We start from the raw sequence: 25728 nt of genomic DNA on the forward strand, positions 1-25728 counted from the left end.
GCCAATCGTGGTTGGAGTGAACAACGATCTCTATCATCCTCAAACTCGTTAAGAAAATCTTCTAAGTGCTCCAGTAAACTCCACAAAATTTGCTCTTTTTTGGATAAACGACGAAGCTCCTCGGCCATTTTGTATTACAAACACTTTTTAACACTGATTACAATACACTCCCGAGACCTCAACGACAAAGAATTGACAATATCAACCGCAAAACGCTTCTAAAACTCCACAATCATATGAATCATGCAAAATTAAATAAAGTATTTTGCTTATCTCGATCAAAACCTTAGTTTGCATTCATGCCACCTCAACCACTCAAAATCTCATTCGCACCCACACACTCTATAAAAACGTTAGTACTTATCTTGATTCCGCCTTAGTCCTCTGGTTCCCGGTGAATCCTTAGAAAATCCATCCAAAGTCAGCACAAATGATCCATTCCGATTTCTTCGCAGCAATTTTTTTGTAGCATTTTATTAATATTGATCACAAAATTCACATCTCCAGGCACTATCATAAGCGTTACGAAACGGCTTTTCAAGGCTTTTATAAAATGCCGATTAAACAACCCAACACTTTTCTCCCGGGGTAGAATCGAGCTCAATTTTTATTTGCCCAATAGCACTAGGGTTCTCTCGGGGACACAGAATTACCGTTCAGAACGACACACCGCTTAATCAGACATTTGCTAATACTCAATTGGCCAATGACTAGCCGCCCAACAAGACTCAATTCAATTTCACTGGAAACGGGCCACCATGTAAGAAAGAATCTGCATAATATGGGCAAACCCAAGCAATGCCTGACAACACAAAAAATCTACTTCAATAGAGACTTTCACGCACAAAAGTATCGATCACAATACGCGCACAAACTTCGCGGATTTATCCGGTCGCTAAGGACCAAATGTTGGGGCCAATTCCCAAATATATCGCTGGTTCGGAATTCCCGCGAAGTTCCCAGACGTTTTGAGGTTCGAACTTATATTGAAAACACTTAAATCAAGTGATATGTTCACAAGAAAATCTTTTAATTAATACACCGAACGATACAACCAATGGCAACGAAAAAATGGACTGTATATTCTTCTGCGACTGATCAACACGGCGGGTTTATTACTTCTCCTTTGTTTCGCTACCAGGCAATTAGGAGCAGCCTGTGATAGTCGATTGGCTATCGGTCATTCGTTTTGGGTATACTGCTGCACACATGCATTGTTCGTCGTTGTTAAAAAAAAGTGTGCGGCAGTAATTTGGCAACTGCGGTTAGTTGTCGCTGGGGGATGATTCAATATAAAAATTGATATTGCGTTGCGTTGCGCTACTTGATTTTGGCGCAAACAGTACTCTTAAAGAATGTGTATGATATCCCTATAATAATTAGTATGAATTGTTAGATTAACATATTTTGAAACATTGTGTGCAAAATTCTGATTTGCTTTGGTTTTATGCCGATTTGAGTGGACCCCGTCTAAAGGCGGGGTTGGGTACTAGTGGGTAATTTCCTTAGTAACTTATTTTGGACCACTCAACCAAACCAGAGTATTAAACTGGCCGTTAAGGTTCATGATCAGAATGAGAAGTGGTATGGTGGTATGAAGACATAAACAGAATGATACACTGCTCACTATTTCTTTCAAAACTTCTTAAAAACGACTGTATTTTGTTTGTTTAATAAATAGTCAATCAGTCTATCTAATCCGAACATGAAGATTTTATTCAACCGACGATTCGGTGCTTGTTGGGACTATCCTCAGGGAAACTGGGATTTAAATTTAAATTTGTAAGAATTTGGTGTTATAATTAATACTGTCTAGTGTGAAATAAGTGGCGAGGTCCTACTTACAATAATGCATCTGTTCTTTGTAGTGGTTCTTGAGGTAAACCTATTGTCGATTAGATGGTCGTTTGTGAATTTTCAACATGCTGTAAAGTCGGATGTTATGGTATATATTATTTGAATTTGAACTGTTCGCAAAACTGATATATTTTTCAAACAGAGATAAATTTCGTCCAGTTATCTATGGCGGTTACCGTGTTAAACTGTGAGTTTCTGGAGTTGATAACGAGTTCATTTCTGTTGGGTATTTACTCTGTGAGATTTTTAATGGCCGGATTCTGTGTTGGTTGAATCCATCGAGAATGGATGCATATGCTGTGTTAAGGTTGTCAACGCCTGTTCGTTTGTTGACAGTTTTCTTGGATGTGTATATGTGACACATCTCTAGAAATTCTAGGTTGCGGTGGCGTAGTGTTTTGTCAATGATTCTGGTGTCTTTTAGTTAACGCTATCCTATAGTTAACGTTGTACACTAAAATGTAGGTCTTCGAACGTACTTTATCACCCAGCTGATAACTCCATTCGTTTACATATGGCACATTCGCCCTATTCATAATTCAATACCGAATTCTTCTGGAGCGCTCTGCGAAAATAATTGCTCCGTGCGTCGTTTTTTTTTCTTCCGGCTTTTTGGTCTTCCCAAACTGAAACTTGATGACGGATTTTCAACTTTCTCGCGTTAAGAATATTTAATGCAATTACAGTGAAACACTGTTAAACAACGATGAGAAAGCAACAGAACGAGAATCCAATTTCAGAATTTTAAATTATATTTTAGTGAGCGTATTTATATTCGGAATAGAAATTGAAATTTTTGATTGTTGACTTGAATATTAATTGACCGGTTTTAATTTAAGTTAATTGTTTGTCCGATCTCAAAATAATTATTTTATTCTTATGTGTAGGGCTTCACGCAAAATTTCAAAATACAGCTTTCTTAGTACCCGTGCTATTAAAAAACGGCTTCTAATTTAGAACTTAAATACCATGTACAAATTGCATTTAGACTAGTTTTGACCAATTTACCTCTCCGTGACAATCTGGTCACACTTGCCAGTCGTCGTCGTCGTTGCCTTATAACGACATTCCTTCACACGAAAGTCACATGTGTGTTATCACCATCGACCACCTCCCTCTTCCTCCACACTTGTTTGGTGCAATTAACAATTGCTGAGCCAGTCCGTTAGCCGCTGTAGTTATTCGGTCGAAAATGCGTAAAACGTCAGGAAGAAATGCACCGCGGAGAACAAGTTTCTGACACCTTTCTTGTCCCTTGAGTTAGCTTGGAATCGCTGCTGCTCGAGTTCGAGTTGCTTGAAAATATGAACTCAGGTCATGTTCGGTACTTACCTACACACAATTGGCGGAGCTGCTGGCCGAGTGAAATCGAAACCAAACAAAAACACTGATTCACTTTTGGTTGGATGGTGCCAAAACTGCCAAAACCTACAGACGTTGTACTGGTTTGAGTCCGATAGGGGGACGCAAGCACTACTACCTTGATGGAACCAGAACAGAGTGTTTACTTGATGTGAATGGGGGGAGCTATCTCGCAGTTTATTTGGGGGGGAAACGTGCTTTTGACGTTTCGTTTTCCACTACGATTCGTAATCAGAACGACGACGACGACGACGACGCCGCAGCCGGTTTGTAAACAACTTCGTTTGTCTGCTGGGGGCTTGCTTGCTTGGATGCATGAATGATAAACGCTACGAACGACGCGCCGCCCGACTGGCCACGTGTTTTCTGGCTTGCGTGTTGGTGTTCTGTTGAGTCACGTATCACTGTTTGGGTTATGTCGCGGCAAGGCGATTCCGATGTGAGCTCTTAACCGCTGTAAAGAAATTCCGGGGAACGCGGCACACATGCGCACAGGCTATGACGATTCCGTCGTCGATGTTTGGGCTTACCTGCTGCTGCCTGGCTGGTTTGTCGAATGGTTTGACAACATTTTGCTTGAAGTTCGGACGGCTCGTGCCGTAGTCTGCTGCTATCGTTTTCGGAAGTCGGACGTGAAAATCTCGGTTTCCTCCCAGAGAGTTTCCTGGAGCCGTCGCGAGCCGCCGCCGCCGCCGTTTTGGACCACCCGGACCTGGCCATCGCTGGGGGTGGAAGTTTCTCCTAGATTTTCCCATTGTAGTATATACTGCAGTTGTTCTGGGAAAAAGTCCTGTCTCGCTCAGCTTTTGGCTGAGCTGCTGCTGCTGGCTGCTTCTGGGTTGGCTTGTGTGCTTTTTTTTTGCTGGTAGTATATCAGTGAAGGTTGGGGGTGGTGAATGACGGGATGTTCTTTGTACGACACGGTCAGTGTTTTTGGTGCAAATTTTCCGTTTTCCGTGGTTCTCGTTCTCGAGTGCAAACGTCGTAGTTAACGTTTGATGACCTAGCCTCTTGGTGGCAAATTAAGGGTCACAGAAAGCTGAAGCTATCTCTGGTCCGGGTCGATTGAAGTTTGCCAAAGTAGCTGGCTGATAGCAGAAGTAACACCTTCCTAGTGCTGTTGGTGGGAGTGAAGAAAATTTTGCACTGCAGAAGCCCTGAAAACACCAAGGCATTGGTGCGCGCGAGGGTGGATTTGTGGTGAGGTGGAAGTGCTGTGTTTTGAGCTGTCTACTGCTCTACTTCCCGATACATCACAAACCGAGTCGTCGATTTCTCGTCTGTATTTAGCTCACTGACTGGCTGCCCGACTGGTGTTTGTGTAATGAATAAAGCAAATAGCGAGAAGCTTGCGAACCAGTTCAAAGTCAGTCCGGTTAGTGTGTTTAAAGTTTTGCACAAGGTTTTTGATTGATGTTGGTGCTCTGGCCCATGTTGGAATCCCGAACCACAAAACTCAAGAGTTTTGTTTGCGCTCATCGTCCGTCGAAATTCCGTTGATCAAAGTCAAGTAAATCCCCAAATAACGCAAAGTTCTCAAATACGATTACTGCATTTTATGCTCGGTGGGTCGTAAAATTTGCCCATATACTTTCGAGCCGACGTCGTCTCGGGAATCAGGAGACCTCCACCGGATAATATCCGCGGATTTTTCTCCACTGTCCCGTGTACGTGTGCATGTGTGTATGTGTGCTGGCGCGCTCTGGTGTGTCAAGTGCGTGTTTCCAGGTCATACCGAATCGACCTAGCGCGAAGCAGGGTGCTGGGAAAATTAACTCCCTCCCCATCAAAAATTACTGGAAAAGCGCTAGCAAAACGAAGAAAAATCCATTTCACGGGAGGCGGTATATGCAAATGATTTCCACCTCCCCCCAGAATTCGTGGTGGAAGTCGGAAGTTTCCAGCTCATCGAAGTCTGGGGAAATTCTACTGAGAGGGGGGCCAACATGTGATCACCTTTGTCGACCTCAAGCTCTGAAGTGTTTATGTGAATTTATTTATGCTCCTCGAAAGGTGAACAACCAACCCTAAAGGGAAAACTGAGCAGCAAGTTTCGCATCCGAAAAAAATACAGCCATCCTTGAGATCGTTTTTTCGAAAAATGGATAGAGTCCAACCGTAATCATGATGCATGTAAGTACATCCTTTCGCCCATTTTTTCCTTCTCAAACTTTTACGAAATGATAAAACCAGCTCGATGTTTTTTTTTAGATGTTAGTAGCTTGAATGATGATTTTACTTCCCTCTTAAGTCAAATTCCACTCGGTATGTTTGCTCTCGCTCGCTATTCAGTGTATCCACAAACTGGTAATTCGGCTGCAGCAGAGTTGTTTTGCTTGTTTGTTTGAACGATCGTTCGAGTCGCGTTTTGTTTGCTTAAAATTTTATTACTACCCCCTTCAATCATTCATATGATTTCGGAGTGAATCCCAGCTTTATTTAGATACCTTCCTTCCCACATACTTTTGAAAACACTATGTTCGGTAAACTGTTGATGATATGGAAGCGTCTTTGATTCATAACTGTACGATTTGAAAGCAGGATGATCGCAAACGCTCAACTGTTGATGGGAAAATTGGTTTTCATTTCGTTACGTGAACAGTCAAATAATACTTATGATTTTTGTTGAAATAAATAACTTTAAACCGAGTCATGGCTTGATTTATTACATCAAGATAGTTTCCTGAAATTATAAATTAATAACCCGCATTCATTTTTTTTAGCTTTCATTTAGTATCCTGAACCTGAAGTCCGTTTATGATACTTTCGTGAATAATTGTCATCATGTTCATTTTAGAAACGTGGTCGGTTTTAAGCGTGGTGGTTAGATTTAAACATATACACAAGTCTAAAATACGAAGTTTTCAAAGATTTTCAATGATTGTTAAGGCCATGAATGTTTTTGGTTTTTTTTATAACATATGTAATTTTCGGGAAGTCATGGTCACTTGATGCACTGATGACACTGACATGACACTTAGAACAAAAGTTCGATCATTTTTTGGCTAATTTTTTCGTCAAATTTTGCAGGTTCGCAATATCGACGGAAGGTGGCGAACCTGCAAAATGTTACAAAAAAATGCCCTGTAGGAAAAATGTACCTGGAATCGACATTGCATACTGTTGGAAAAATTATACAACAAATGAAATCGAGTGTCCAGTCAGTATGCTCAGTGCTTGATGGACAATGACCCATATTACATGATGATAGCATAGGGGAAAAAATTATGGTGTCACTGTTCAATCAACTGACTTTGAAGAAGAATGTAGAATTAGGCGTCACAAACTCCCATCTGTTGTTAGAGACTATTTTTTTTATTTTATTGATGTTTCAGTTTTAGAGATCAAATTTTTTGGAGAAATATTTCTAAAATCATACTTATAACTTTTTCTGAAGCCATTGCAGGACGTTGTTGCCATTGCAGGACGTTTTGATATTGCTGATTAATTTAATTTTTGTAATTTATTTTTCGCAAATCGGTGAAATGTAGTTATGAAATTGATAAAGATGGATAGAGAAGTGAGGAGAAAATTTAAAGATGTTGAAAAGAGCGAAAGAGCATTTTTGCGAGGAAACTTATTATCGTACACCGTACTTTACCCCGCAACATTTCATTATTTAGGAGAAGTAGTACCGGGAGAGAGGTGGCACTACCTTAACCTATACAATGAAATCTGGTTGGTCCGAAGTCCGAAGTCTACATGTGGTGAACTCGTCAACTCGTCAAAATTTTCTTCTACAAATTGTTCAACGGATAAATGAAGCATAAGCTTACTTTTTTGGATGAACCAGTTGGGGCGGATCTTAAATCCCGGATTCAAAATTTTGAAATTTTGCTGAATCTAAAACTGACAATTAACTATTTTGGTAACATTATAGTAATATTTTCATTAAGTAAAATCAGTTTCGACAAAATTGAAAAGGGCTCATCTGAAACACGTTTTATTTATGTTTAGGTTAAATTATGTTTGTTGATGATTAAAGAAAAGATATGTACAACTATTGCAAATGTTTGCCTATTCCAAATATTTTTTTTCAATTTTATTCCTCAATAATGAAAGTTTATACACAACAAGAAAAATTCGATCGAAAACGATCGAAAAAGATGCACAAATTCGAAACATCGTTTTCGATGTAAAATTTTATTATTGCAGGTACATTCAGATTGAAACAAATTCACGCAACCGAATGGCTTTCACGGTTGTGTAAAATTACACAAGGATGTAATTTTTAATGATACAGTATCGTAAATGTCAGCTAGCTCTATTAAATGTTCAGATTATGTCTCACAAAAATATTAAACGCTTCATAGTTGTTTTAGTTGAATATATATTTTAAAATCGAAAATTATTTTAATCATAACAACACAGGTCACTCGGGGACAGATCAAATTTGGAAACGCGATGATGCCCAGTCCGAAATGTTCCTACTGCAGTCAGCGTCTTATGTTCTTGAATTCTTTCAAAAACTGCAAATATCTGCCGTTTCTATGACGAAAAGAAAATTAGTAAATTTCTACATTTTTATTACATGTCTTAACCCTACTTAAGTAAGTAAGTCTCAAACCTACTTGTTTAGAGGATTTTCCACAATATTAAGGGTTTCGTCTCCGTTTTCTGATGTTAATCCGATTGGAATTGCTTTCTTCCGTTGAATTCCAAGAACTGTTCGGGCTGGCTAAGCGACAGCAAAGCTTAAGCATTTCAAAACACCTGATAACAAAGTTTGTAACAGAATTTTCAGCCACACAAATAACACAATTTGGAGTCTTAGTGAATGAACTTGCGATAATAGAAAAAATAATGGACCCGTCCGATTTTACATTGTTTTCGATGTAAGTTTAGCCAATGGATTATTTTCTTGATCAGAGAAAGTAAATTTATGCTGTAGGATTGTTTTTATGCACTATTTTTCCAAAAGCAGTCAAAAATAGATCGAAAAGAGTGTTAAATTACACCATTTTCATAACACTTGTGGAAAATAGTTTACTCGTGTTTTAGATTTCATAAAAATACTTTCAGAAATTTTTTGCTGTGTAGAGTTAAAACACTATGCATTTTCAAACTTTAACATTTCGTTAGGAAAGAACAGGAGCGTAGTACAAAAGGAATTAATTTTCACATCATTACACTAGTCAAAAGTGTATCCTGCTCATATACTTTTCCCAAGCCTCCAAGCTTGGTAACTTCGGTCCTAAAGCACAAAATTGATCTTTATTTTTTTTTCTTAGCGGCCCACCACACTCCCCCATACCAAAAAGCTCATTTGAGCCCCCTGGTAATGGACGCTAACTGTTCTCAGCATGTCTGGCAGCAAACAAGAAAATTACATTAAAAACTCAAACGCGAACAAACTTTAATCATGCTGAGAACGTAAAAAATATTATTTACTACGAGGAAGTATGAAAAAATAAAAGAGAATTTTACTCAATGAATCTCAGTGGAAGAATATTCCTTTGAAGAGATCCATTTTGATGATTAACAAATTAAATATTTATTTATGAGAAATGATAATAAAAAACTAAAACTAAATTATTAGAACTAAATTTACTGCTAAGAAAATTATCAAAAAAATAAAAAATTGCTAAATTATTGGTTGGTTATTGGTTTAGGTTTACTTTGAAGTATTTCATTCCTTTCTACCTTTTACAATCTATCCATTGCATGGCTGAAAAATTTCAGTCAATTTCGTTTGACCCGACCAACGTCTTGTAGTTCAACGTTATTGAAAGAATATCAAAGTCATCTTCGAGTTGAATGACCAAGCTACAATGTCGGTCAGGCAGCAATGTCAATATTGAATGACATTTTTGCACTCCACTCGCACCACACATACGATCATCTTTCTATTTCAAATTTTTGGCTGTTATGGGAGGGATTTTATGTTATAAGTTGCGCAACAGTTGAAAAAATGAAGCTGTTGGCCGTAAGAAGAAAAAAGTCGTAGCAAGCATGATGTCGTTCATTCAACTTGGTCGTGACATTGTAAGCACATGTCGCTGACCAAAAATCAGTATCGCATGACATAGACATGCAAAGTAGTATCAAAGTCGGCTGACATTGGCTGTCTGACACTGATAATTTGCAGCTCTGATCCATTGACTACTAGGACGTGGCCGGCGCCGTTATTGCTCTGTACATTGAGGATGAGCTGCTAATCCCAAGTACCATTCTTTTGACCTTTGAACAAAACTTATGGCCTCGGTCAATCACGGAATAGACACCATTGGCGATGTGGAACTCGTTCTATTGAGCCACGCCTGCGACAATGGATTTCGAAATGCATTAGGAGTATGTTCAATCTCGAAGATATTGGTCACCCTGGCGAGAATGAAAAACGCCTAAAAGTATAGTGTCCATCTGAGCACCGCTATAATGGTGCCAGTTATTCATTCTATTGTTATTTCATAAATGATTTAGCGGGAAAAGTTGTAATTTTAAATCGAACTAAAATAAAATTTCTCTTTTCGGTTGACCGTGCTTAAAACAAGTTGTTTTTTCTTTTAACCCGACATGGTCTGCCCAAACAGAGTAATATGGAAGTCAATAAAGCTAAGCTAAGCTAAAATCAAAATCCTTGGAATTTACTACGTTTAAGATAATAATTATGCTTCTATAAAGATTTTAAAAGATGAATTTTTAGGCGTTTTCTAGAATTCCAACAGGTTTAAGGTGATTTTTTGAGACCTTCCTGTAGAACTCAAGAATTTGAAATTTGAGTGTATAACACTTTATCAATCAGCCTAAATTCCTCATAAACATGCTGTGGAATATTGTAACAAACGCTCTAAGTTAATTTTGAATCTTAAAAAACAATATATAGAGGAGAAATAAGGGCATAATGGTCACCTTAAGTAAAACGCTTATTTAACCATACAAAACTATTTAAATAAATATGTGAGTTAGATCACTAGACCGTGTTCAGATACTCAAGAAGTCCATTGCTTGTCCGGTTAGAAATTTTTGAAGTTGATAGTTTCGTTGAAAAATTCATTTTAAAAACGTTTATCAAAGGCTGAAAATCAATCACTGCGTGGGGCAAGTTGAGAAACCCCTGGGGCATAATGAACTTTCTTTGAAAGATACTACTTGCATAAGAACTCGAGCTCCCAAGCAAAATGATTCATGATCATTTTTCAAGCGAACCTAGAAAAACATTTTATGAGATTTTCATCCCAGAAACAAGAAAAAACACACACAGTGTGTGGGAGAGAAGTGGGAATCGAACTCACAGCACCATTTTTATATCGTCTTGCCAATCTGACATTTTAACCGGTTTACTACCTGAACTTGATGCAGGATGATTGTCATACACTCAGAAAAATATTATTATGTATGCCATAAGATTCTCTTACCCAGTGATTTTTGAAATGAACTTTCCGCTTCGCAGCGAAATAAATCCGGAGCGCAACTGCGAAATAACAGTTGAAACAAAATTGTAGCCGGAGCCGCCTCAAAGTGAACGCGACCTTCGAGTGAGTGGCTTGTGATTCATCAGAAATCTCCGATGCAGAAGAAATGCCCCTCGGACATCGTGCGATGCCCGAAGATTGTGCATACATGGGATGGGATCAGATTTCAGATTCAGATTCAGATTTCAGATTCAGATTTCAGATTCAGATTTCAGATTCAGATTTCAGATTCAGATTTCAGATTCAGATTTCAGATTCAGATTTCAGACTCAGATTTCAGATTCAGATTTCAGATTCAGATTTCAGATTCAGATTTCAGATTCAGATTTCAGATTCAGATTTCAGATTCAGATTTCAGATTCAGATTTCAGATTCAGATTTCAGATTCAGATTTCAGATTCAGATTTCAGATTCAGATTTCAGATTCAGATTTCAGATTCAGATTTCAGATTCAGATTTCAGATTCAGATTTCAGATTCAGATTTCAGATTCAGATTTCAGATTCAGATTTCAGATTCAGATTTCAGATTCAGATTTCAGATTCAGATTTCAGATTCAGATTTCAGATTCAGATTTCAGATTCAGATTTCAGATTCAGATTTCAGATTCAGATTTCAGATTCAGATTTCAGATTCAGATTTCAGATTCAGATTTCAGATTCAGATTTCAGATTCAGATTTCAGATTCAGATTTCAGATTCAGATTTCAGATTCAGATTTCAGATTCAGATTTCAGATTCAGATTTCAGATTCAGATTTCAGATTCAGATTTCAGATTCAGATTTCAGATTCAGATTTCAGATTCAGATTTCAGATTCAGATTTCAGATTCAGATTTCAGATTCAGATTTCAGATTCAGATTTCAGATTCAGATTTCAGATTCAGATTTCAGATTCAGATTTCAGATTCAGATTTCAGATTCAGATTTCAGATTCAGATTTCAGATTCAGATTTCAGATTCAGATTTCAGATTCAGATTTCAGATTCAGATTTCAGATTCAGATTTCAGATTCAGATTTCAGATTCAGATTTCAGATTCAGATTTCAGATTCAGATTTCAGATTCAGATTTCAGATTCAGATTTCAGATTCAGATTTCAGATTCAGATTTCAGATTCAGATTTCAGATTCAGATTTCAGACTCAGATTTCAGACTCAGATTTCAGATTCAGATTTCAGATTCAGATTTCAGATTCAGATTTCAGATTCAGATTTCAGATTCAGATTTCAGATTCAGATTTCAGATTCAGATTTCAGATTCAGATTTCAGATTCAGATTTCAGATTCAGATTTCAGATTCAGATTTCAGATTCAGATTTCAGATTCAGATTTCAGATTCAGATTTCAGATTCAGATTTCAGATTCAGATTTCAGATTCAGATTTCAGATTCAGATTTCAGATTCAGATTTCAGATTCAGATTTCAGATTCAGATTTCAGATTCAGATTTCAGATTCAGATTTCAGATTCAGATTTCAGATTCAGATTTCAGATTCAGATTTCAGATTCAGATTTCAGATTCAGATTTCAGATTCAGATTTCAGATTCAGATTTCAGATTCAGATTTCAGATTCAGATTTCAGATTCAGATTTCAGATTCAGATTTCAGATTCAGATTTCAGATTCAGATTTCAGATTCAGATTTCAGATTCAGATTTCAGATTCAGATTTCAGATTCAGATTTCAGATTCAGATTTCAGATTCAGATTTCAGATTCAGATTTCAGATTCAGATTTCAGATTCAGATTTCAGATTCAGATTTCAGATTCAGATTTCAGATTCAGATTTCAGATTCAGATTTCAGATTCAGATTTCAGATTCAGATTTCAGATTCAGATTTCAGATTCAGATTTCAGATTCAGATTTCAGATTCAGATTTCAGATTCAGATTTCAGATTCAGATTTCAGATTCAGATTTCAGATTCAGATTTCAGATTCAGATTTCAGATTCAGATTTCAGATTCAGATTTCAGATTCAGATTCAGATTCAGATTTCAGATTCAGATTTCAGATTCAGATTTCAGATTCAGATTTCAGATTCAGATTTCAGATTCAGATTTCAGATTCAGATTTCAGATTCAGATTTCAGATTCAGATTTCAGATTCAGATTTCAGATTCAGATTTCAGATTCAGATTTCAGATTCAGATTTCAGATTCAGATTTCAGATTCAGATTTCAGATTCAGATTTCAGATTCAGATTTCAGATTCAGATTTCAGATTCAGATTTCAGATTCAGATTTCAGATTCAGATTTCAGATTCAGATTTCAGATTCAGATTTCAGATTCAGATTTCAGATTCAGATTTCAGATTCAGATTTCAGATTCAGATTTCAGATTCAGATTTCAGATTCAGATTTCAGATTCAGATTTCAGATTCAGATTTCAGATTCAGATTTCAGATTCAGATTTCAGATTCAGATTTCAGATTCAGATTTCAGATTCAGATTTCAGATTCAGATTTCAGATTCAGATTTCAGATTCAGATTTCAGATTCAGATTTCAGATTCAGATTTCAGATTCAGATTTCAGATTCAGATTTCAGATTCAGATTTCAGATTCAGATTTCAGATTCAGATTTCAGATTCAGATTTCAGATTCAGATTTCAGATTCAGATTTCAGATTCAGATTTCAGATTCAGATTTCAGATTCAGATTTCAGATTCAGATTTCAGATTCAGATTTCAGATTCAGATTTCAGATTCAGATTTCAGATTCAGATTTCAGATTCAGATTTCAGATTCAGATTTCAGATTCATATTTCAGATTTCAGAATCATAGTTAAGATTTATACTTTGATTTCAAATTTGAGATCCAAATTGAGATTTAGATGTTAGATTTCAGAAATCCGAACACTTAATACAAAATACAGGTTTTCAAATACCGGATGAATTTTAAATAATAATAATGTGGCTTCCAAATTGGAGCTCAGTGGTTTAAACTTATGATTATGTTTTTTAAGAATTCAAATTGAAAATTAAAGAATTAAATTTAGAATAATAAAAGTTAGAAATTCAAAATTTAAGAGCAGTTAACAGTACGAAATTCATAACTTGGTTTCTAGGGATCAGAGTTCCAACTCAGAATCAATATTTAGGAATCCCAAATAACGGAATCAGAATTTCATTTTTTTTTTATTTTAAGTGGTTAGTGTTTTTATATGGTTTTGTTAGAAAGTGTCTGGTTAAGAAATTCTATAACAAATATTTCTTATTTCTGGCATTCATCTCAAAACTATTCTATTCATTTAGAATTTTGATTTTTGCTGAATTCGAATTATTAAAGTCCAATGTGGTAAAAGAGCCATAACTGATTTTATTTTGTCCTGGTTTACATTGCATTGCTTAAATTGAAATTTGTTAATTATCGAGACAAAGTTTAGAAAATAAAATCCACAAATAGAAAGAGTTCCAAAAGGTTAAACTAACCCTTTGAACACATTTCCTTGATTTGAGGATGCCAAATTGGAAATAAAGAATGGAAATTTCAGATTTTCTGGATTTACTGGATTAAACTCTTGATATTCGGAGTCAAATTCTTAGTTCAGAAATGAATAGCCACATAGCACACTCTGAACTATACATAGATTTTTGTAATTTAAAGCTGCTGGTATTTCGCAATATTATTTTTAGAAAACAGGAGAAAAAATCCGAATTCTGGTTGCATTATGATTTTTTTTCACAATTGTGAATTCGGAATTCAGTTTAGACAGTTTAAAAATCAGATCAAAGATTAAGGAGTTACTTACATTGAAAATCTATCTTCGATAATGATGTCTTTTAAAATTCTGATTTCACTAATTTCACTAATTATTGTCACACTTTCACAACCGAAAAAAAACAACTTGAAAACACACTCCGTTTAAAAAAAACTAGCACGTACACCCGCTACGTCTGCAGGGATTCGAAGCACGAATGAAACTGAACTCCTTCCAAACAATATCAACAATAACAGCTATGGCTTCATCATTGAACAAGCAGGTCGCCCAGAGCCAACACATTCAAAAGCATTTGCGTCCAACCATAGGAAACATAAACTTCAAAACTGTGTTGGTGCGTGAAAAAGGACCTCGACACAAAATAAACCGAAAATATTCGGAAAAGTTCGGAATCTCAAAAGCCGGTGCGCCTTCAGAAAATCACTCATTTATTCATTTGGAGGCGGAATCGATGAACGGGAATGAATTTTTTCTTGCTGGGTATGAGCTGGCGCCATAAGAAAAATCTTTGGAATTCATGAGATTGTCTTATGACGCGAATGTATTTTTCAGATGAACACCTACTTCAACGGCAGCCCAGCGATTTTTGAAATGAATTTTCCGCTTCGCAGCGAAATAAATCCGGAGCGAAACTGCGAAATAGCAATTGAAACAAAAATTGCAGCCGGAGTCGCCGGGGTGAACGCGACCTTCGAGTGAGTTCCTTGTGATTCATCCGAAAGCTCCGAAAGCGGAAGAAACGCCCCTCGGACATCGTAGGGTAAGTGAGCCTAATTTCGCTATATTTTGTCAGAGGTTTTTAGATTTCATATTATTACGCCGAATCTCTTATACTTAGATATACAATTTCTTGGTTAATAAGTTCCAAATTTTTTTCTGAACTCTGTTTTGATTTGAAATAATCATTTCAAGCCTTAATTTATGAAAAATATCATGTTTTATAAAGTGTGTCGATGTTCCTAATGTGGCACTAATTGTTCCTAATGTTAACATATGGGTGTTCCTAATGTTAACATATGAGGAAAAATGTATCAGCGTACCCAATATTACACTATTTATTTGTTCCTGATTATGTATATGGGTTTGTTTTTTTATAACTTTAATGAAAAAAATCTCAAAACTCACTTTTTTATAAATTTTACAACGTTTTTGGTATATGAATAGAGAAATAAGGACTATTTAAATCCTACACAATATTCCTTAACGCTAGTTTTGAAGAAAGTAGTGGATGTTGTGCTTATTAAAATTCAAACTTTTACTTTTCCAATGGAAACATTTATTATATTTCAAAAGTAGAAAATTCATTGTAATGAATACAAATAAGTCAATTCAATCCAAATAAAGAGCATCATGCAACAACATGGTTCGATGCATCATTTGTGTACCACAACCACAACGCTTATTTAACTTTTATTTTAATATAATATAACAAAACGATGATGTCATAGTTTCTCACATTGTGAGAGATTTTTTTGAAGTTTTTGTTTCTCATAGAAAATTCGAAAAATCGAAATTTTTATATTTTTTGATGCCGTAAAAAACTTTACACAATGTGACGGATTGACTTAGTGATATACAAACTTTATATGGATTTTATTTTCCTACATCAACACTGTATGAATATTTTTCGGACAATCATTGAATTTTTATAATTCCGTTACCAGTCTGAGCTAAAATGCATCGACATGCAAACAATGATTCACAGTTTAAATCTTGTTTCCATATGCTAGAATATGATGTCAAATTTTTGTAGTAATTTTTATCCCTAAATGTATCAGCACCTTTATGCTTTCTTTTTAAAAATAAATCTTTGACAGAAAAATATATACTTTAATTCTAACAAAATCAAGAATAACTGCAGATCGAGCTTTATGCGTAACGACATCAAAAATATGTCAACAACTATAACTATTCAAACTTTTTTTTGATGTTTCATTAAAAACAAAGGTTTTTGCTACTTAGATACCCCTTTTTCTTAGTAGGGTGAAAATTGCATGTTTTTTAAATTTAAAAGTAACTGGTGGAACCAATTATTTTTCTTACTACGTTAATTTGATGTCCCATTAACCTTAAAACTTTTGATGTACTAACGGTAGGATTATCTGTGGACATTAGATTTTTAAAAGCCATTGAAGTTGAAAAGTGTTGCATGATGCCCCAAATGACTGTATACAACGTGTTTTATTGAGATTTTTAATTTTAATTTTTCTTTTCGATTCTGTTCTCGTTAAAAAGCTCTCTGTAACTTGATGGTTTCCTTCTCTGTCGCGAAAGGGTGCGTTCTTTACAACCTGAAGAAAATATTTTTTCAACATTTTTAATTTTGAGTTATACCAAAGATATTATATTCTATCAAGATACCCGGCTGAATAGTTTTTCGAACAAGTAGTCTGGGACATCAACTCTTTGATTTCGGTGCTGCCACCAGCGCAAAAGTCTTCAAGCTTTCAACTTGCATTCAAGGTTGCAAACACACACGTACAAAAAAAGTACTTCTGACGTAAATCGCCACCTCAGTGCAGAAACTTACTAGTAGCTACTAGTAGATGCGAGGGCAAAAATTTAAAAAAAGGTATATAACAAATGTAATGGAATTAAATGTTATTTTACTCAAGAAAACTGTCCCCAGCCTCTATAAGAACTATTTCGGATACTGAAAAATTGTATATTCAAACAATTCATATGAGTTTGATCAGTTTTATTATTATTTTCATCATAAGATCCAATCAAATACAATTATAATCTAATATTACTCATATATTTTTCAACATTCGTAATAATCATCCTTGGAGAGGCTAAGTTCTACCACAGAGAAGTTCTTCTACTAGAGGTTGATCATGTGTGCCTAAATATTCGTTTCTGTTTCCATGTCGGCCGTCCTTCTACCATTCCAGGATCTGCAGATCTTGGCAAGACTTTCTTGTGTTGGCTGTTCGAGCTTTACGGGAACGGAATTGAACCGTACATATTTTCCACTGAAGAGAGAAAAGAATACTTTTTAATCTATTGAGAAATCAATTTAATCAAACAAAACATTCACCCAAAGCTTTTGTTTCGGATGATGAGCCGAAAACAGTTTCTAGAGGATTTGGCCTCTTCTCTACCACCTGTTCTCCTACTCCCACCTCATAGTTGTTGGTGGCAATGATAGCAAAGTCCCATTCACTTTTCGCACATTCCAATTGTGTTTTCTGCAAACCATCTTGAAGTTGCATCGGAATATCCATCGGAATTGGATGGTTAATGGAGCAGAAGGAAAATTAAAGGTTCCGGTTGAGGGCTGCAGCAGCTGTAACGAAGAGAACAAATTCAATCAGTGGCTTACTTGAGGAAGAATTTCTGAATACGGAATTCTACGACTATAGCTTTCTGCGAAAAGCCCAAGTTTGACGAAAACTAACAACTTCAACACAGTTTTTTTTTTCGGATTGGCTTACCTGGAACCATTCTAGGCATTCCGATAAAATTTGAGTTGCCTTGAACGAGGTCACTTGCTATTGAAGTCCGTCTTCACCGGAATTGACAGTCCTTGGATCCTGGCAGAGGTAGAGGTATTAGAGAATGTTGCTCCGAACGAATGCAAAACAGTAAATCTACAAAAAGGCAAGGAAAAAGTAGCTCTGACTACTGACGTAAAATCTTCTGCACCAGTTGTAAATGTAAACAAAAACTACAAAGCATGCTGTTGAAATTTTCGAATTTATGGTTGAAGTTTTATTCGTCGATATAATTTTGGCGATAGTGTTTTGTCCCCAAAGTTTTTCAGAAGCCGATAGTACCTGGTTATACTAAAGTAAAAAAACATTCTTTATTAGCTCAAAACAGTTAATTTTACCAGATCGTTGAAAATTATGTCAAAACACAATTCTATCAATCAAATTTATTTCAAATACATTCTATGACTTTGATTTAGTTTGGAAAACTTTGACTATGTCTATAATTAGGAACACATTGAAAATAGTGTTCCTAATTGTGGACATATGCTTTTTATAGTTTTTACCACGAAAAAAACATGGTTCTAACATACTTATTACCTAAATCATGATAAGAAACAATCCGACGAAAAATTTCAAATAAATCGGTTGACAAATTCAGCTATAATCTTCTATTTCTAAACAGGTGTTTTTTAAGAAATTTGCTAACAATTCCATTCAATTTGGGCATACTTTGAAATAATCGAAAAATCCTGTGAGTTAGAAAACTATTTTTTTTGTAAAATGAAAGTTCACATGATCCTTTACATTATCATTTTTTGATAATAGTGATAAGTTAAAAATAACGTCAAAAATAGGCAAAATCGAACAGTATGTTAACATTAGGTACACATGCCAAATTAGGAACACTTACCCTACCAGAGCACGATGCCCGAAGGGTGCATACATTGGATGAGATTCGGATCCGAGCTGCGCTGTAACAGTTTTTCGTCGTTTTTTCCATACTTTTCTGCAGAGCCCATTGAAAATAATTGTAATCGTTTGAATTTAATTATAAATAAATATGAAAAATTTTCAAAATGATGACGGTTAATTAAATTGAAAATAAATCTTTTGAAAATTTTAACAGAGTGCATTTAAGTTATTTTTCAAAAGATTTTAAAAAACATAGAAGATCATTGTATTTCAACGACACTCTAAAGTTGCAATAAATTTATGTTTATAAAATAATGAAATTTCAAAAATGTTTTTCTAAGAACTTTGCAATAAAAAGTTCAACAGTAATTTTTGTTTGATTTGTCATTTTGAAAATGTTTTCTACATTATTATACTTAAAGATTTTCTCTGAATTTATCCTTTCTTATTATTGTATACGTTTATTGAAGAAGGAGTTTCGGATTTCAGTATTTTAAATGCAAGTAGGAAAAAAAGGAAGGAAAATTTAAAAGAATTTTTTTTAAATTTATTTTTTATTTCAATGGTAAAAAATGAAATACAATCAAAACATGAACATTACAATTGCCGGGACATAAAAAGGGAATTTCGGATTTGAAACGAACGAATTTTGCAGATTCGTTATACAATTAACTGGATTTATTCAAAAAGAAATTTTATGAATGTTTAAATATATTCTATAAAAAATAATAGATTTTACAATTATGAAAATAATTCATGTGTATGTTTAATTCATCTGAAAATGGACAAAAACTTGAATAAAGTATGAATACAAAAAAATAATATATACATCCCAACCATGGCCGTAGGAACGGGGGGGGTTTTGGGGGTTAAACCCCCCCCATGAGGGTCCGAAAAAGCAAGCGAGGTATTCTACTCTACACTCAAAATTTTAAATTTATAATCAAATTATGATAATAGAGCAAAGATATCCAGGACTTAAAACTAATGCCAAAACCTCAAAACCCCATTCCAAGATCAAACTCTGCTTTAGTTTTTCAAAATTTTCTAACTTGTTCGTAGAATAAGGTTGTCAGAATTTTTTCAGCACGTATCCGGGCCTGACAAATCTGGGCTGTTTTATGTAGAAACCTGGAAAAATCGGGTATTTGGTTTCAAAATTGTCGACTAAAATCCAGGCAATACCGGGCAATTTTGGTTGAAGCTTGAGAATTTCTCATAATCAAGAAAAAAAATGAAAAAAAACCGTTAAAGATTTTTTTTGAAACTTGCTCCAAAAACTTTGGACGCATAAATAATAAAAACAATAACAACACAATTTGATTTTTCTAAAATGTTCATTTAAAAATGAGAATGACAATAAACGCGGGCAAATCCGGGCTTTTTCAATAAAATCCGAACAACCGGGTCGGACCGAATTTTTCCCAAATTTCATATTAAATATCCTGTTCAACCCGGTTAAAACCGGTCAATCTGGCAACCATATCAAAGAAATTCAGGTCTGAGAAGAATAATTTGGTTTTATGTTCAAATTCGAAGTTCTTATAATTTATTCTAACACAAAATTTAAACATTAAAAACTTCTAAGAGGCGATCCAAAATTGAAAACTCGGATTTAGATCATCATTTGAAATTCACATTTCAATTCAGATGCACAATACGGATTAAAAATAAATAATTGATAAAATGAATTAAGATTAAACCAGCACTACAGAATTTAAATGATAGATTCATGAAAAAAAAAAACATGCCTCATATAATTCTGATCTGGAATTAAGATACCTTGTCACATTTTTTATACATTTCAGAAATCGAAAAGAAATTCAGAAACAGATTGAAAGTTTAATTTTTGAATTTAGGATCAGAATTAAGATTTTTAATACAGAAAAAAAAGTTTATCAATAAACATAAAATTTTTGAAGAATTCAATAGAACATGAACTTAAAAATTTTCTTGTCAATTTCAAGATTTAAAATTTTTTAATCAGAATTAGTTTGTACACACAATTCAGCTGAAAATCTCAAATATAAAATAGAGTTTGAGTTTTGTTTGAAAAATCATCCACTGGATTTTCATTATTGTTCATTATAGTTTCTTTATGAAAATTATTTCCTGTTAGAGAAACATGTACCTGATCTTCACGTTAGAAATTTTTTATTTTATCGGTGTATTGTTTAACATCATTAATATTGCAGTTTTTTTTAAGTCAAATTTCACACTAAAATCATAAATTGAGTACAAGTTTGATCCAATTTTTTTTATCTTCTACTGTTTTTTGGAAAACTTGATTAATTTTCATCAAAGGTTAGAATCCTGGAATTTGCAAAAGAGTTTGGGAGGCTTGTTAGATTTGACCTTAGAATAAGTTTTTTTAAAAGAAATTTAAGGCTTCAATAAAAAGAACTTATTTTATGCTCAAATCAAATTACTTCGGTCTAGCAGACTCTTAAACAAATTGAAAGATTTTAACTATCGATGAAAGCAAATTACATATTTTGTTTTTGATGGTTGCATTGAAAAATTTAGCTTACCCTTTAGTCAAAAGACCACTTTTCTAACGTTGTGATTTTGAAAGAAAACTGTTAATGAGCACCTATTAAAAAATTAATAATCATATAGTAACAAATATAATTTGTTTTAATTTTTTTTTATTCGTACGTTGTTTGGCAGAAAATCATAGATAAAAATCAGTCATCAAAACCCCCCCCATGAGTCGGTTCTTCCTACGGCCCTGATCCCAACATTTATCAATAATGAAAATCGCAAAAAAAGGTAAATCCAGCAATTTGACTGCATAAAATACATAAGGTTATTTTAGAAATCTAAATTTAGATTCAGATGGATCTCAGATTCAATTTTCATAAAATTTAGATTCAGATTTCAGATTTAGATTCCAAATTCAGATGAATTTCAGATTCAATGTTCACACTTTAAACTTAGATTCAGATTTCAGATTTAGATTTGAGATTCAGATTCAGACTTCAGATTTCAGATTCAGATTTCAGATTCAGATTTCAGTTTCTGATTTCAGATTCAGATTTCAGATTCAGATTTCAGATTCAGATTTCAGATTCAGATTTCAGATTCAAATTTCAGATTCAAATTTCAGATTCAAATTTCAGATTCAGATTTAGATTTCAGATTCAGATTTCAGATTCAGATTTCAGATTCCGATTTCAGATTCAGATTTCAGATTCAGATTTCAAATTCAGATTTCAGATTCAGATTTCAGATTTTAGATTTCAGATTCAGATTAAAATTTCAGATCCAGTTTTCAGATTCAGATGTCAGATTCAGATTTAATGTTGAACGTAATATTAGCATGATATTTTTCATTTTGGCTTATTTATAATAATTTTTAGCTGTAAAAACATGATTCTTACCATGATTTACTACTCAAAACTAAAATATATGAGCCAAATTGAAAAATTTTATACTCTTATTAGGTTTTACATCAATTTTGAATACAGTGAAAACCCGATTTTGTCACACACCGATTTTGTCTACCCCCGATTTTGTCTACCCCCGATTTTGTCTCATTTTTTCACCCGATTTTGTCATCAAATTTTATTCAACGCAAAAATACTAAATATCGCCTTTTTCATTTTCGTTGAACATCTTAGGGTTGAAATCGTTGTGAAGGGACAAAACTGATGGATGATTACATCGATATTGAAGGTGAAGCTGATTGATCGGGGCGTATCAAGATTTTTACACAAAAAAGTCAAGTTTTAAACACGTTTTTTTATTATTACAATTTTAACTAAATCAAAGTTGTTGAATACATTTATAACTAAATATAATGGTATAACAGAACATGTTCAAGTAATCTTAAAGCTGTGTTTTATTTGTTTGGGCTTTTTTCAAAGCAATCTCTCTAACCTATACGTCGCAAGAAGATGACATCAACTATCGAGAGATCTTGAGCACCAGTCCAATCAACTATGTTATCCAACATACGTACAGCTTCAACATCATTTATGTTTCTTGAAGTTTCACATGAATAATTTTGGGTAGATGCCGCTTATTCTGAGTCTAGTGCTAAGTACATCTGAAATTTTTAATGGCTCCTATGATTCCAGGGACTCATTTAGTGCTGACTGATTACCAGCGTCATGTTCAGAATTTTGTCATCCGTAAATGCTTAACTGTCATATCTCTAGAAATATCATCCTTCAACGTTATACTCTTTAAGCTTTGACCTGTATCGATTTTGCAAGCCATGACATACAGCAAAAGTTTTTGACGATATTTTAGTTTACAGTTCCTTATTAAATTCTGGTCGAGTCATCCAGGCATTTTTAGAGGCGAAATATGTGACGAGCACCTTAAAATTTTTGAAAGCTCTAGGAGCTTTTTATTTTCCGATAATGTTTGTCAACTTTACACCCTGCAGCATTTTTCAAATCTTTGGTTGAAATAAGCAGAAGTGATGTTGCCTCAGTGGTCGGTTATGATTTTGATTTAAACGGAAGCTTTGGGGGTTATTCTGCGAGTCGAGTGACGTGACTCTCAAAGTTTCATTTCTTTATCCTGACTTCAGGAAATTTTTCTGGGAAGAAACGTTAGTATGAATGAGCTCCAAAAATGGATCGCAGGACATTTGAGCTGAAACTTCTAGCCTAGAGTAGATTCTGGAGTCAGCACAATAATGTGAAATTTTTCACATCACGTCACGTGACTCTCAGAATAAGCCCCTTTGAATCTAATCTCCAGTAATATTTAACCAAAAGAAATAATTAGATCGTTAACATTTGATCCATTTAAGATTATTTAATTTTTCTGATAATACCGGTTGAAACAAGGTGTTTAAAGAAACGTAAAAACAATATTGTATGATGTTTTGATGTAAAAAGGACCTGTTACTAGAAATACGTCAAAAAACGGAGTATCTACTACAAAACGTCTAAACTGTTTTATCGGGATAATATATGTTTTTTGTAGTACTTTATTAGAATAGAACGGATTAAAATCATTTTTTTTCAAAATTTCCCGATTTTATCACTCTCCCCGATTTGTCACTCAAAATTCATCATGGGGGTGATAAAATCGGGTTTTCACTGTAATTTGAAATAAAAATTTGAAATAAAAAAGTTACAAAAAAGCCGTTTGATTTTGACAACATTCGATTTTGGCAACATAAAATTCCGGGCGTGTTGCCAAAAACGAACGGGGTCTTTATTTTGAAATGTTTGATTATGTTAATTTTTTGGATTAAGTAATCCAAATTACAGAATCAAAACATGTTATTTGAATAACATAATTCAAATTTTGATGGTGTTTTGCAAAATTGTTCGTAGGAAAATAGTTCAATTTTTTGTATTCCAATTTTTCATTGCATGATACTGCTGATTTTAAACGAATAGTTAATTTTTTCAGAATGTATTGGTTATTGGTTATTCAGACTATTAAATACAAAACTCTTCAAAACTCTTATTTCAGAATTCAATTTTAATTTAAAACATGTTATTCAATTTACAATATAATAATTAAAGTTTTTGTTTACTTACATTCATATTCCGATCCTCGATTTTTTTCAAATACTTTACATCATCACAAATCACTTCATCACATATGTAAGTAAAGCTTAAGAACACTGATATATGAAACAGTAGTCAATTCCACATACGCACGACGCTATAGAAAAACTACCGCCACGTCCGCACAGCATCGAAGCACGGGTGAAACTGAATGTCTTCGCAAGCAATATCAACATAACAAGCCACCACGCTACTGAACCAAGTGAACGGACCATGATCCAACACATTGAAAAGCAATTGCGTACATACGAAAGAAACAAGAAATTGTAAACTGTATGGGTGCGTGAAGTTGGACTTCTATAGAAAAAAGACCGAAAATATTCTAAGTTCGGAATCTCAAAGCCGCTGCGCCTTCGGAAAACCACCCATTTATTCATTTGGAGGCGGAATCGATGAACGGGAATGAATTTTTTCTTGCTGGGAGGTTGTTGATTTTCATAAGAGGAGTCTTATGGAAACAGGAAATTTCACGTCTAATAAAAATAATCAAAAATATTTGATGTTAAAAGTTTCAATTTATTTTTTTGTCAAATTCGCTTGCAGCAGCACATCAACATCAACATATTGAACGTCTACAATAAATAAACTACAATTAAACCTTACCATTTAGACTATCAAAATCACATGAATTGTTAAGAAAAAGTAGTGACTTTACAACTGGTAACTGGTAAGTGCTTTTGTTTAACAACGATGAAACAGATGACTGCTGGAATGAATGTATTCATTATTCATTCACATTCCGTTCATCACAACTCCGTTTCTTAAATTTCTCATAAGAACTTCGTATGAAAATTGAAAGAATTTTATAAGAATCTTATGAAGAACAATTTTGCACTCTAAAAGCGGTTCATAAGACGCATCTTATGCAAATTATAATAAGAATTTGCCTGAGTGTAGGCTTTCTGCCACCGATCAATGGCTTATCGGCGTTTGGCCTCCTTTCAAGGTAGTCCTTTGTCTTCTGAAGGAAACAGAAAAGGGAATGGATTCCCAAAGAATGGGAATTGTATTTTGCTTACTGCCTGCCTGTAGGAAACGGGAAATGCAGCGAACGCCGGCAGGACTTGAAGCGGAGATTGCAGGTTCAAGTCCTGCCGGCGAGCCGTTGTATCTTTTTCGAAAAATTCGTGATATTTACGGCTTATGTTCTTTCGTTCTTTGATAGCTTTTCTCTAATTCTTTCCATCACCTACGAAAATCTAATTTTCACATTTTTTCTGAAACTAAGGATGCTGCATACATTTAGGGATTAAAAACTACTACGAAAAAATCTACAAGCTGTAATCATAAAAATGAATGTTTGGATGAATGAAATTTCAATGTTTTAAAACGGTGATGCTAATCATTATTCATAATCCAGCACATGGAAACGAGATTTACAGAGTGTTTCATTTTACCCCAGACAGCTGACAAACACAGACAACTGAATTATAAAAATATTTATTTAAAAAAATTGAGTGATTGTTCGAAAAATATGTTTACACCAACAGTGTT

The 25728-nt window shown here is 34.4% G+C and overlaps 2 protein-coding genes across 7 annotated transcripts in view; one reads left to right on the forward strand and one right to left on the reverse strand.

Annotated features, from left to right (window-relative positions):
- LOC129755060 (5-formyltetrahydrofolate cyclo-ligase) overlaps nt 1-3421 on the reverse strand; it is a 48685-nt gene extending 45264 nt beyond the window's left edge. Inside the window, exons 1-2 of one of the 3 annotated variants that reach the window (XM_055751383.1) lie at nt 3194-3273; nt 2866-3137 (exon numbers count right to left, since the gene is read on the reverse strand). The gene's annotated coding sequence lies outside the window, so the exon portion shown is untranslated. Of the gene's footprint in view, nt 1-2865; nt 3138-3189 lie in introns of all 3 variants that reach the window. The other 2 variants (XM_055751384.1, XM_055751385.1) reach the window with 2 other exon arrangements.
- A 412-nt stretch (nt 3422-3833) lies between these two features.
- LOC129755058 (transient receptor potential cation channel trpm) overlaps nt 3834-25728 on the forward strand; it is a 423280-nt gene continuing 401385 nt past the window's right edge. For all 4 annotated transcript variants that reach the window (XM_055751377.1, XM_055751378.1, XM_055751379.1 and 1 more), the window contains exon 1: nt 3834-5352. Coding sequence is in view for 1 of the 4 variants with exons in the window: in XM_055751380.1 (XP_055607355.1) it covers nt 5344-5352 (9 nt within the window). In the remaining 3 variants the exon portion in view is untranslated. The remainder of the gene's footprint in view (nt 5353-25728) is intronic.

This window comes from Uranotaenia lowii, chromosome 3 (assembly GCF_029784155.1).
Source record: "Uranotaenia lowii strain MFRU-FL chromosome 3, ASM2978415v1, whole genome shotgun sequence".
Lineage (NCBI taxonomy): Eukaryota > Metazoa > Arthropoda > Insecta > Diptera > Culicidae > Uranotaenia > Uranotaenia lowii.